This window comes from Lygodium microphyllum, chromosome 13, assembly GCF_053477565.2.
Source record: "Lygodium microphyllum isolate KBCC chromosome 13, Lygodium_microphyllum_v1.1.10, whole genome shotgun sequence".
NCBI lineage: Eukaryota > Viridiplantae > Streptophyta > Polypodiopsida > Schizaeales > Lygodiaceae > Lygodium > Lygodium microphyllum.
The window spans coordinates 32875607-32888640 of record NC_141147.1 but is presented as its reverse complement, the minus strand read 5'-3'; the positions used below and the strand labels follow the sequence as shown (position 1 = coordinate 32888640).

Sequence of the window (13034 nt, the reverse complement as noted above, 5' to 3'; positions counted from 1 at the left end):
GCATCTTTTAGTAGACAGGGTGATAACAGAAATGAGCATTTGTTTATGGTGCAGTACATGAACAATTTTGTGACAAGTGTAGAAGAAAGCAATGAAGTGTGGTATGTTGACTCAGGTGCGTCAAACCACATGATAGGTCATGCAGAATGGATGCAGGATGCAAGGAAATTGGAAAAACTAGGATTTGTGGAGATTGGTGATGATACTGCACATCCTATTGTGCAGATTGGAAAAATTCCTTTGTCTATGCAGTATGGGAAAAAGAAATACCTGTCGGATGTATTTCATGTCCCGAATATCACCAAGAACCTAGTTTCTGTTGGTCAAATGGTTGAGCAGGGCTTGCAGGTCAGATCTAATCCTCATGGATGCTTTGTTGAGGATATGAAAAATAAAGGTCGCTTGATAGCAAAAGGAAAGAAGAAGGGCAGAATGTTTACATTGGATGCAGACATGCCTGAATTGAGTGCAGCAATGTTTGCACATGGGACCGGTGTAGTTGCAGATATTGATATCTGGCATAAACACATTGGTCATGTTAATGTATGGTGACTTAAATCAATGCAGACCCAAAATATTGTTGCAGGATTGCCTAAATTCAAGGTTGCAGAAATGCATAAGGTATATGAAGCCTGTCAGTTTGGAAAACAGGCAAGGAAACCATTTCCTAGACATGTTCAAGAGAGTAAGAAGCCATTGGAATTAATCCACTATGATGTGTGGACAACTAAAGCTGCATCTCTTGGAGACTGTCATTATTTTGTCACTTTTATTGATGACTATAGCAGAAAAGTTTGGGTGTATTTTATGAAAAAGAAAAGTGAAGTGTTTGGGCATTTCAAAACTCTTAAAGCTATGGTTGAAAAAGAAACAGATCTGTAATTAAAATGCCTAAGGTCAGATGGAGGGGGAGAGTACCTCTCAAATGAGTTTGCAAGGTTCCTGCAGGAGCATGGCATAAAGCAACAATATTCATGCAGTCATACCCCACAACAAAATGGAATTGCAAAAAGGAAAAACAGGCATATTGGAGAGGTATCTCGTGCCATGCTCAACGAAAAAGACTTGCCAGATTTTTACTGGGCTGAAGCAGTTGCTACAGCAGTCTACATAATGAACATGACTCCCACTGCAGCAATACATGGGATGACTCCAGAGGAGAGGTATACTGGTAGGAAACCAGATATTTATCATTTGAAGATTTTTGGTTGCATTGCCTATGTTCATGTGCCAGATGAGTTGAGATCCAAGTTAGATCCAAAAGCTAAGAAGTGCATCTTTATTGGTTACTCTCTGCCAGCAGAAAGGGTATAGATGCTATAACCCTTCTACTCGTAAGTTTACAGTGAGCAGAGATGTTTTTGATGAGATGAGTAGCTGGTATAAACCAGTAAATGTGATCGATGATGTAGATGCACAAAATGGTAATGCTGCACAGAATTCATAGCAGCAGTCATAAAATATTAGTGGACCTGGAGTGTCCTCTAGCAGTGGTTTACATTCTTCGCCATGGATAGGCAGATTGAGATCAGGAGAATCTTCTCAAAGCAATGCAAATAGTGGTATGCAGGTATCACGAAAAGGAAAAGAGAAGGTAGATCAGCCCATGTTTGATGTGAATGCAGGTCACTCGTATGTGGATGGTGAATCTAGTGGCTCAAAACAGAGCATTGATGATGAGTTGGGTATTCCTTCTGTTGTCACACTGGAGTAAGGAAGACCAGGGATGTTTTGAGAGCATCTGGAAGTGAGCCTACTTTGCGCAGGTCTACCAAAGCTAGGTATCCTATGGATAGGTTGAAATATGATGGATTTATAGCAATTCACTATGCCTATATAGTCAAAGTGATACAGGAACCAGAACCACGTCTTTTGAGCAAGCCATGGGAAAAGAAAAATGGGAGAAAGCCATGGATGAAGAAATGGATGCTTTGAAAGTAAATGCTACATGGGAATTGATACCTTTGCCTAAAGATAAGAATGCAATTGGTTGTAGGTGGGTTTATAAGGTGAAGCACAATGCAGATGGTTCTGTGAACAGATACAAGGCAAGATTAGTAGTCAAGGGGTATGCACAAACATATGGATTTGATTATGAAGAAACATTCAGTCCGGTTGCAAGGATGGCAACCGTAAGAGCAATCATTGCTATGGCTGCATCAAAGGGATGGTCTTTACATCAGATGGATGTAAAGAATGCTTTCTTGCATGGTGATTTGCAAGAAGAGGTCTATATGGAGCAGCCACCAGGTTATGTGCATGCTGTTCATCCTGAGTTTGTTTGCAGGTTGAAGAAAGCCTTGTATGGCTTGAAGCAAGCACCTAGAGCATGGTCTGACAAGATAGGACCGTATCTTGTCACTATTGGCTTTCAGATTTCTGAGGCAGATTTCTCACTTTATGTGAGAAAAACAGAGAAAGGTATTATGCTGCTTGTCATTTATGTTGATGATTTGATTATCACAGGTGATAGTGATGAAGATATCCTTCATGTGAAAATGCTATTGAAGCTGAAGTTTGAGATGAAGGATTTGGGAGAGCTGCGTTATTTCTTGGGCATTGAGGTGATTAGATCACCAAGTGGGATATGACTCTTGCAAAGGCAGTATGGATTGGACATGCTGTCCAAATATGGGATGACAGACTCTAATCCTATTTCAGTTCCTTTGGAGCAGAATGTGAAGTTGAGCGCAGATGCAGGTGAGCTTCTCGAAGACCCTACTATGTACAGACGCATAGTAGGAAGTTTGATTTATATGACTATTACCAGGCCAGATTTGAGCTATGCTGTTGGATTGGTAAGTCAGTTTATGCAGGCTCCAAGGAAACCGCATTTGGATGTGGCTAGACGCATACTCAAGTATGTGAACTCCACATTGCAGTATGGACTATTTTATGAGACTGGGATTCAGATACAGTTGCATGGATACACTGATGCTGATTGGGCTGGTAGTATTTCTGATAGACGATCTACCAGTGGATATGTGTTCTCTTTTGGAAGTGCTGCAGTCACTTGGAGCAGTAAGAAACAACCTACAGTTGCCTTGTCGAGCACAGAGGCTAAGTACAGGGGTGCAGCAATGGCTGCATGTGAGGTAGCTTGGTTGCATAAGCTACTTTATGATATGCATCAGCCTATAGATGGGCCAGTTGTCATTTATTGTGACAACATGAGCAGTATACACTTAGCAAATAACCCAGTCTATCATACTAGAACAAAGCACATTGAGGTGCATTATCACTATGTGCGGGAGAGGGTTTTACTAGGTCTTATTGATCTAGTTTATGTCAGCACAGAGGATCAGGTAGCTGACATATTTACGAAGGCATTGGGCGCAGAGAAGCTGCGCAAGTTCAGAGACCTGCTTGGTGTGCAGGAATTGGGATTGAGCTCGAGGGGGAGTGTTGAGATATCGAGCTCCACTCGTGATATGCCAGGGTGACCGTTGTGCATTTATGTCACCGACTTGTTAGTTGCAGATGCGGTTGGTACATCGCCCATGAATAATAGCTAGATGATAGCTATCCTTATCTACTGTAGTTCCTGGCTCAGTTGGTATGACACCTTAGTTAGTTGAGTTTGGTTTGAGACCCATATATAGGGTTCTTCTATTTCTATGTACTTGAGTTCTTTTGGCTTACACAACTAAGAAGAGAAAAATTGTTTTCAGCCTCCACCTTTGTGTGTATTCCCCCATTGTGCAAGCAAGAAAGCTACAAGTGAGACTCCTTCCTTCTCTCCTACAATCTTGACACAGAGTAGTGGGAAAGTACCAATAGAAGGGCCATGAGCTTGGGATGGTGGCATGGTAGTGGTACCATGTGTTGGGGATTGATGCTTCACATTGAGATGATGGGACAAACTTAGAGTCCTCAAATTGTGATTTAGAACATATGAACAATTACAAAAATGTTGAGGATGTGAACTCAAGGTCTCCCATGGAGTCGTGGTCATCGAATGAAACCTCCATGTCTTGGTTGAGGTCATAGTCCATGGTTTGTTGACTTGCAAAAATGAAAATAGTTGCAATAAGGCACAAAGCACACACAATGAGCACACAATCACTCTTGGTTTACAAAAAAAAGGGTTGCTTAACATCTCATGAACACAAGATGCGAATATTAGAGTGTACGTGCAAATATTATGAGTTGGAGGAGCATTTTTACTATGACAAATGAAAGGTTGGCATGCATATACACCTTACATGATGGTTAATTGATAGAATGGCCTTTGATTAATCAATTACCTTGCATGATGGTAATTTGATAGAATGGCCTTTGATAATCAAAGACTTTCATTAATCAAAGGAAGCATTGTATGTGTAATGAAACCATCAAAATTGAATTCAAAAGAAAAAGGGGAAAATCTAAAATGTGTTAGCCATGAACATAATGTGCCTAAGCAAGATGAGCAACATGTTTGTAATGAAACGATGGTACCTCTTATCTACCATACATGGTGTTTAAACCACATGATGTCTAAAGTGCATTGATGTAAGTGCCAAATAGATGAAACGATAGATGGTATATAAAAATATCCCAATACAAACACATTCTAAGGAAAAAGGGGAAGAACTTATAGTTATTTGTATCTTTGGAATGAGAAAATGCAATAATTAGGGTTTATGCAAACTGAATTTCATCAAAACATACATAAGAAGTGGACGGATCAACCATTATCTAAGCACACTTTAGAAATTGTAACTCACATTTTCAAGAAAATATAGTATTGGAATTTGTAATATAGAAGGCATAAAACAAACTACTTGCATAACTATTAATGTGATGGAAATGGATTCTCAAGAATGAATGAAAATGCATTAGCATGATCAGTTCAAAAGTAAGGATCTATTGTCAATATGGGATAGAGGATGAAAAAATGCATGATAAGATGAATCATTCACTTTCCTTCGGGGATAGCCATTCAATTCGTGTGTTTCATTAGTTGCAATGATCATTTGCTTCAATTCAAGCATGATGAAAAATCATGCACGATGCATATGTATGCAAAGAAGGAACGTTTGCCATCTATCAAATGATTGTTGCAAAGAAATTGATGGATAAGGAATAATTTCAAATTATTTCACAGAGACCTATTTATGAAACAATTATTTCAAACGATTACAAGCATAACCAATTATATCAATGCATGATGGAAACACATGCAAGCAGTGTTACTGTTTCCAACTTGTCTATGAATTAAGTGTTTTGTTCAATTAGAAATAGATTGAGTTCAATCATGTTGGAAATGCATGCAGCCAATGTGTGTTTCCAGCCTTTCAATTGATAATATGACTATTGTTTCGATCGACACAACAATGCGTGCTAGAATAATTAACTTGTTCATGTATTGCCACTGCAAATGAAATGGGTGCAGGTGCAAGCTCTACTTGTTGTTGCTGGCTTGGGAGAGACGGAGGTGGAAATGAGTGGAAGTTGCGCCCTCTGTCCAAGTTTGTAACAACATTGGGGTTGTGCCCTATTGCATTAGCACGTGTCAAAGATGGATGTGGGCAAAGAACATCAAATTGACTTTGAATCATGGCATGATATGTAGAGACTCGCCTCTTATTATTGTATTATTTCTCGGACATCCCAAGTTCATGATCCCTTGAACAAAGAAGTTATGACTGATCCATCGACTCTTCGAGCGGGACAATGACATATGAATCTACAATTAGTTTCATACCACGATCCATAAATTGTACTTTATCCAAATTTCAAGCAAGATTAATAAATCATCTAAGCCCATTGGTGCTTGCAGCCGAGAGAAGGAAGGAGAGGTCACGACTCACTACAGCCACATGCAACATTTAATACTGCACGTTGAAACCAAGAACAGGAGGTCGCAGGGACTCCAGTCTCCGCCTTATGCGCGGTGGTGACCGATGCGGTCAGCAGGCACATATTCTCTACTTGTGTCCGTCAAACCCGATTTTGGGACACTACGTGAAGTTAATCTAAGTAGTTTTGCTTCCACGTTTACTCCGCATTTCACGTTTACTCCGCATTTCTGCGCGGGGAACCACTCTCGACGGATCCGGTAAATTCTCTGGACACCACTTGGTGGAGACGAACGACTTTTTGGTCGTAATAGCAGTGAAAAAGGACTCAGGAGCACTTGTGGTCAGGCTTTCTTGCCGAGCAGCCGCCAAAACCGAAATCAACCCTAAAAGGCCTTGCCCGATTCCCCACCACCTCTCCATCATCTCTCGACCACAAATTAAAATACTGGTGTATGTTTCTGTCTCTCTCTCTCTTTCTCTGTCTCTCTCCCGAGTCCCCTCCTGGCTGCAAGCCAGACTTCTTGTCTTCATCCCTGGACACCAGCTTGGTCCCTCCATTTTCTCATCACTTTACTTCGTCACATGGTCATCCTCTGTTTTTTATTTCACTGTGTACGCACACAGACAGACATACGCACAGCGAGAGAGAGAGAGAGAGAGAGAGAGAGAGGTTTCGTAATCATACACCATCTTATCCGGTGACAAGGAAAGGATTGCAACAGAAGAACGAAATTGACACGGCATCTCTCTCTCCCCTCTCTCTTAGCGGCTCGGTGAATCTCCGTTCTTTTTATGAAAGCCTTCTATCTTCCATCCTCTTTCTGCCTTGAATGCTAGTCTTCTTCATGAATATGATCCTTGTCCATCTCACAATTGGGTAATTTCGCGACGCTCAGCTACAGTGTCGCGGTTGCCGCAAAGCACCCATCGAAGTCTTTAAGGGTGGGGTGCGCCTGCTCTAAAGAGAGGCAGAAAGCCAGTGATCTCTTTAACTCTTTCGGCCTAGCATTTCCGCATTATGTATCAGAAGACAGAAGCCATCGAAGGCAGTCATTCGATCATCGATACGACCGAGCACCCATAGAGGCACAGACGCGCCTCGGCCGCTCTGTAGTGACAGTAATATATTTCGTCAAAAATGGGGGTGATGACGAGGCACGACATGTCGACTCCTACTTCAGGCACGAGGCATCAGGCGAGTATCAAACATACGGCCTCAACCCCAAGCTTGGGGCCAGGATCGAAACAGAGGAGAATGAGCGACTGGTATGAGATTGTATTGTTTTCATCTGTTGCGTACTATATATAATTATGGTGAAGATGAGAACAGGAGAGTGAGTGACTGGTATGAGATAGCAGTGTTTTCATTTGTCATATGCTCTGTTATGGGGAGGATAATACCGTAATTGTATTGATGGGGTGATGATGATGTTTCGCATTGAACAGCTACGTGAGGACGTTCTCAGAGGACATACCAAGCGACTTAACATTGGAGGCAGGCGGGATGACCTTCTGCTTGCACAAGGTAAGGGGGATCACGGTGGTATCACACACACACACACACCCCTCATTCATATACACGATAGGCCTGTTCATTGACTAATTCCTTTACAGTTTCCGTTGGTGACACGAAGCGGGCGCATCAGGAAGCTGGTGGCGGAGCAGGCCGCCGCGTCAGCCATGAAAGACGGCACTACGGACAAGGAAGCGGCGCTGCTAAGAGGCTGCCGCGTATCCCTGCCGGATATGCCAGGTGGCGCGGAGGCCTTCGAGCTGGCGGCCAAGTTCTGCTACGCGGCTGGCGGATTCGAACTAGGGGTGGGCAACGTGGCGATGGCGCGATGCGCGGCGGAGTATCTCCAGATGACGGAGGAATACGGCGGGCCGGGGAACCTGGTGCGTCGGGCGGAGGCCTTCCTGACAGAGGTCCTGGACAGCTGTCAGTTAGGGGACGCGGTGCGCCTGCTGCAGTCGTGCGAGGGCCTCTTGCCCATGGCCGAGGACCTGCGCATCGTCTCCCGCTGCATCGATGCCGCCGCTTCCCACGCTTGCAAGGAGCAGGTGACCTATATAAAAACTAATTTATTTATTTATTTACCAGAATAATAGGTTGCTTCTTCACAAACTTATTTAGTATTTATTTGGTTTCCAAAATACCAGGAGCCTCAGGTACAACTTTAACGCATGGATCTGCAATTTGTTTGCATCGTGTGTCTCATCACACATCCATCCTCTATTTTAATTCGACCTTTGCTCCCTTAATAGTAATAGATACTTGCACAAAAAGGGATGTGGCAGGGTTAGATTTCCCCATTCCCTTAGTAGTAATAGATTCTTACCTTAAAAAGGGACATGGAAGGGATGGATTTCCTCACAACTTCAACCCATTACACATTACACATTCAAGGGTAGATTTCCCCACAACTTGAACCCATCAGAGATTCCATAACTCCTAGAAGGGTAAGGCCTCATGCACTAATTGTGACTTTGCTTCTAATGATCTTACTACCATGATATTATATTATCACATTGGCATTAAAACTCCTAAAAGGCGCTCGAAAGCTATCTTGAAAGCTAGTTCAATCTTTCCAATTGCTCTTGAAAGTTAAATGCTTAAAATTTAAATAATTGTCTAGCCTCCCGATTAAGCATTTGAAGCCATGACCATTCCAAACTCCTTGCCAACATGATGGCAAAAAAACCAACCATCCCCTACATTGCATTTCATTTATGTTTGCGCTCAAAGACTAAACAACATTAGATCCTTCTAAGTTGTAACCAAAAAGAACGTTTACCATTCATATAAATATAGTATTGAAAAAGAGCAATCGTTCTAAGAGTTGATGCACAAGCTAGGCTAGGTCTTTTCATCATTTCTAAATAGAACAAAGTCTTGAATGTAAGAGTTTCAAAGCTTGCATTTTGGAAGTAATTGCTTCTTTGGTACAATTTAAAATGCTAAAAGCGAAGCACGTGAATCATGCATCAATATGCGTGGTAGGTTGAGTTACCAACTTTATTGTCTTTTCTATTTGTTCAAGTGTTTGTCTAATGGACAATGGACATTGGACATTGCTATCAATTTCTACATCAATGATGAATAGACTAGGATTTCCATGTCTCTCTATCATTGAGCCCACCAAAGACTAGGGGACATTAGAGGCAAAAGAATCTTCCTTAAATATTTCATATTCACTAATAGTGCATTGACCAGGGGCCCAATTCAATTTTATGTCCCCTCACCCTTTAACTATTTTTAAGAGATGACAATAGCCTCCTACAACCATCTTTAAGGCCAAACTCTAGCTTCCAATGATAATATAAGAGGATTTTTTATCCTTCATCCAAGTGATGGTTTCACATGGGGTTGCTGGTCACAAGTTATGGTTTATCTTTCATCCAAGTGATGGTTTTACAAGAGGCTCGTTGGGAGTTTCAACAAGTAAAGACAAGATTTTAGACTAGTGAAGAAGTAGACAAACTGCAGGAAGGTTATATAGTAAAAGCAATATGGTGCGAATCTAACTTTGGTAAGGAACTAGTGCTCTTGACAATCCCTCTCTCAAAACTTGTGCGCAGCTTTAAGTAAAGCTACAACAGTCTTCCTTTGTATGTACCACAGACATGGGCGTCGGGCAACTTCTACTCCTAGAATCTTTGTACCATCTGTAAGAAGCTTGGGCATGTGGGGGTGGACAATCCTCAGAGTTCCACTTTTTACTACATCTTTTCATTCCTGTATTTTGAGAAAATTCTGTACTCTACGTAGTTGCTGCTACGGCAGAACAGGACTGTTTGTACCGAAGGTGCGATCCTTACGAGGGTTTTGGCGCGTTGGCAGGTGGCCTCCAGCCTGTCTTCGGAGTTCAGCAGCAGCAATGACAGCCTGGGCTCCAAATCGACCCCCGTGATGGTGGCCACGCCCCGGGCCACCAAGAAAGGGCAGGCCGCCCAGGACCACATCAGCGCGGTGACGTGGGCCGAGGAGTTGTGCGTCCTCCGCATCGACTTCTTCCAGCGTGTCCTGGCGGCCATGCGGGTGCGGGGCCTGCGCTACGACTCCCTCGGCGGGGCCATCGTGCTGTACGCTCAGAGATCGCTGCGTGGCCTAATGAGCAAGCGCCAGCTGGCAGGGGCGGTGGACCCCAGGGCCGCCGGCAAGCTGCAGCACCACCACGCTCATGCTGACTCAGCCCTGGAGCACGAGCAGCGCATACTCATCGAGACGGTGGTGGGCCTGCTGCCGCCGGAGAAGAACACTGCCAGCGTGGCGTTCCTGTTCGGGCTGCTCCGCGCGGCCATCCAGCTGGACACCACCATCGCGTGCCGGCTGGACCTGGAGCGCCGGATCAGCCTCCAGCTGCCCCAGGCCACGTTGGACGACCTGCTCATCCCATCGCTGTCGTACCAGGGCGACACCCTGTTCGACGTGGACACCGTGCGGCGCATCGCGGTGAACTTCCTGCAGCAGGCGGAGGGCCAGCTGTCAGCTGACGAGGATCCCTTGTATGCCATGTCAGACTACTACTACAGTGTCCCTGGCTCGCCCGCCCAGAGCTCCCTCATGAAGGTGGCCCGCCTCCTGGACAGCTACCTCGCCGAGATCGCCCCCGACGCAAATCTGAGCGCCTCCAAGTTTATCGCCATAGCCGAGCTTATGCCCGACCATGCCCGCGTCGTGGACGACAGCCTCTACAGGGCCATAGACATCTACCTCAAGGTACGTGTATGCATATATATCCCCTAAGTTGTCATCCTTCTTTCTAATCCTGGGTTCGATATGTCTAACCATGACATTTCTCGCAGGCTCACCCCGGCATCAGCGACTCCGAGAGGAAGAAGATCTGTGCCCGCATGGACTGCCGCAAGCTCACCCAAGAGGCGTGCAGCCACGCCGCTCAGAACGAGCGGCTGCCTGTGCAGGTGATCGTGCAAGTGCTGTATTTCGAGCAAATGAGGCTGAAGAGCGCCATGGGCCCCCCCTCAAGCGGGATGAGCCTGGAGGAAGCAGCAGCCATCTCGTCAAAAAGGATGGCGGTGGGGACGGGGGCTTCTCTGGCGGCATCTCCTAACACGGACTACGCTGCCGTGTGTAAAGAAAACCGGGAGCTCAAGCTTGAGATGGCCCGCATGCGCATGCAAATGGGCCGCACCTCCCTCTCCCAATTGCAACGCCCCCACCCCCTCCAACTCCAATTAGATGCCAAAGATGACGATGACATGGTCCACGACCATGTGGCCATTGGCCACCCGGCCTCGTCCTCTTCTATCACTGCGACGGCGAGTGCTGTTGCTGCTGCTGCCTCTACTACTGCCGTTGCTACTACTGCTACTGCTACGACTACTACTAAAACCAACAAGTTCCTCTCCTCCGTCTCCAAAACCCTCCACAAGCTCAACCCCTTCACCCGGACCTCTAAGGATGCCTCCTCCATTTCCAACCCCAAATCCAACCAAGTCCAATCCCGCCGACGTCGACATTCCATATCTTGAGTACATTGATTTATTAGGCTGCTCTCCTTCCCTTCTCTTTAGAGCATTACATGATCCATAGACCAAGCACTCTAGAGAAAGTTCTCCAACCACTTGGTACCATTTGTGAAATCCATTCACATTCCTAAAACCTTACTAGGTCGAGAAGTTTCCTCTTCTCGGCATTACATAACTACTCATGTAGCTCGCCTATATACTCTCATGTTCTTTCCTAAAGCTTCAAATTCTTATCATGATTAAACATGTACAATATAGCATGATCCTAGGCTTGAAAACATAGATTTTTTGTTTGTGTGGTGGGTGTTCCTCCATTTATGTACGATTGTTGTGGAATTGTAATTGATAAAGAAAGGCACATGATCTCTTATGATTTTTGTCGAGCATGTAATTGATAATGAAAGGCACTTAATCTCTTATTATATTTGTGGAATTTAATTAATAAAGAAATGCACTTCCATCTCCCATTATGCATGTTTGGAAGGTCACTATGGCTAAGATCAAATAGATTGGATGATTAATTGTCCAATTACAAAATCTTGGTGGAACAAGTAGGAATAAATCTTATACAAAGGCTATCAACTTAACATCCTAACATTATACTAAAAAAATAAGTCATGCCCAACAAGGGCTATATACAAGAACATTAAATAGAACCATGGAGAAAATGCTAAGGGAGTACAGTTATGATAGCATATTTCAAAAAAGAGAATGTAAATGTATTATGACCTATCACATTGAGAGATGCTTCAACACAAGGAATTGTAAGAGAGCAATGAAGTTTACAAGAGCTCCATAAATTGCACTTGGACGAGTTGTGTGTGTGGTTCCTATTCACTACAAGAGGTTAGGGGCTTTTGCAACAACTAAGGGTCTAAATTTTAACGACCATCGCATATGCAATGAATATTCGAAGTGTTGCGTATAAGACACATATTGGTTTCACATAAGGGATGAAACTTTATCAATGCATGTATGATGTAGTTTGGGGCATAGGTGCAATATCTACAAACTGCAAGCATCACTTATGCAACATGGATAAATTGTGTTGCATAAAGACATGCAACAATCGACCACCAAGCAACATGCAAACCTCAATGTCCTCACGCACTTGTAGTCGAAATGTATAAAATTACATTTGAGTAACACAATCCTTATTAGACAATCCACGTACATTAACTAGAATATTAGCATTACTATAAAGCACCTTTACATGCCAACCATCATCACCCAAAAGAAAAAGAAGAACATATAGCATTGGCATATATGCCTTGTGCAAGTTCGAAATGGCAATACATCATCCATCTCGACTATAAATATGTATATCTCGATGATCGAGACTATTCTCATTGCCTTGTCCAAGCATGATAGCTACAACTTCAGTTGCCACTGGAGCTGAGTATTGCCTGTTAGCCTGCTGAATGCCAAAAATAATCATTCTTAAATCATGCAAGGGATTGTTTTGCAGATCTAAAAGCTTGTGCATATACATTGTATTGATGCATCATAAAGTGAAGCTTTCCAAGTAAATTTGGCAATAAATTAGGCATTACACCCAATTGATTAGATAACTCATGCTCAGTATCATAAACATAAAATTGTGCAAATCTTGGTCGTTCCTATCGTTGCACATTAGGAAGCAGAGGGCCTATACAATGATAAATGGAGCCATGCACTCTAAAGATATAAGAATTCCCTGCAACAGATAAAAACTCATCAACATTGGCACCAAGTGACACAAATGCAAGAGCACTATTA

At 43.6% G+C, this 13034-nt stretch overlaps 1 protein-coding gene across 1 annotated transcript; it reads left to right on the top strand.

Annotated features, from left to right (window-relative positions):
• Window positions 1-6498: 6498 nt before the first annotated feature.
• Window positions 6499-11661, top strand: LOC148026484 (BTB/POZ domain-containing protein At5g48800-like). Its single transcript, XM_087690925.1, has 5 exons — window positions 6499-7052; window positions 7233-7311; window positions 7401-7847; window positions 9628-10506; window positions 10593-11661. The coding sequence occupies exons 1-5, from the start codon at window positions 6925-6927 to the stop codon at window positions 11277-11279; spliced, it is 2220 nt and encodes a 739-aa protein (XP_087547051.1). The 5' UTR covers window positions 6499-6924; the 3' UTR covers window positions 11280-11661.
• Window positions 11662-13034: the final 1373 nt, after the last annotated feature.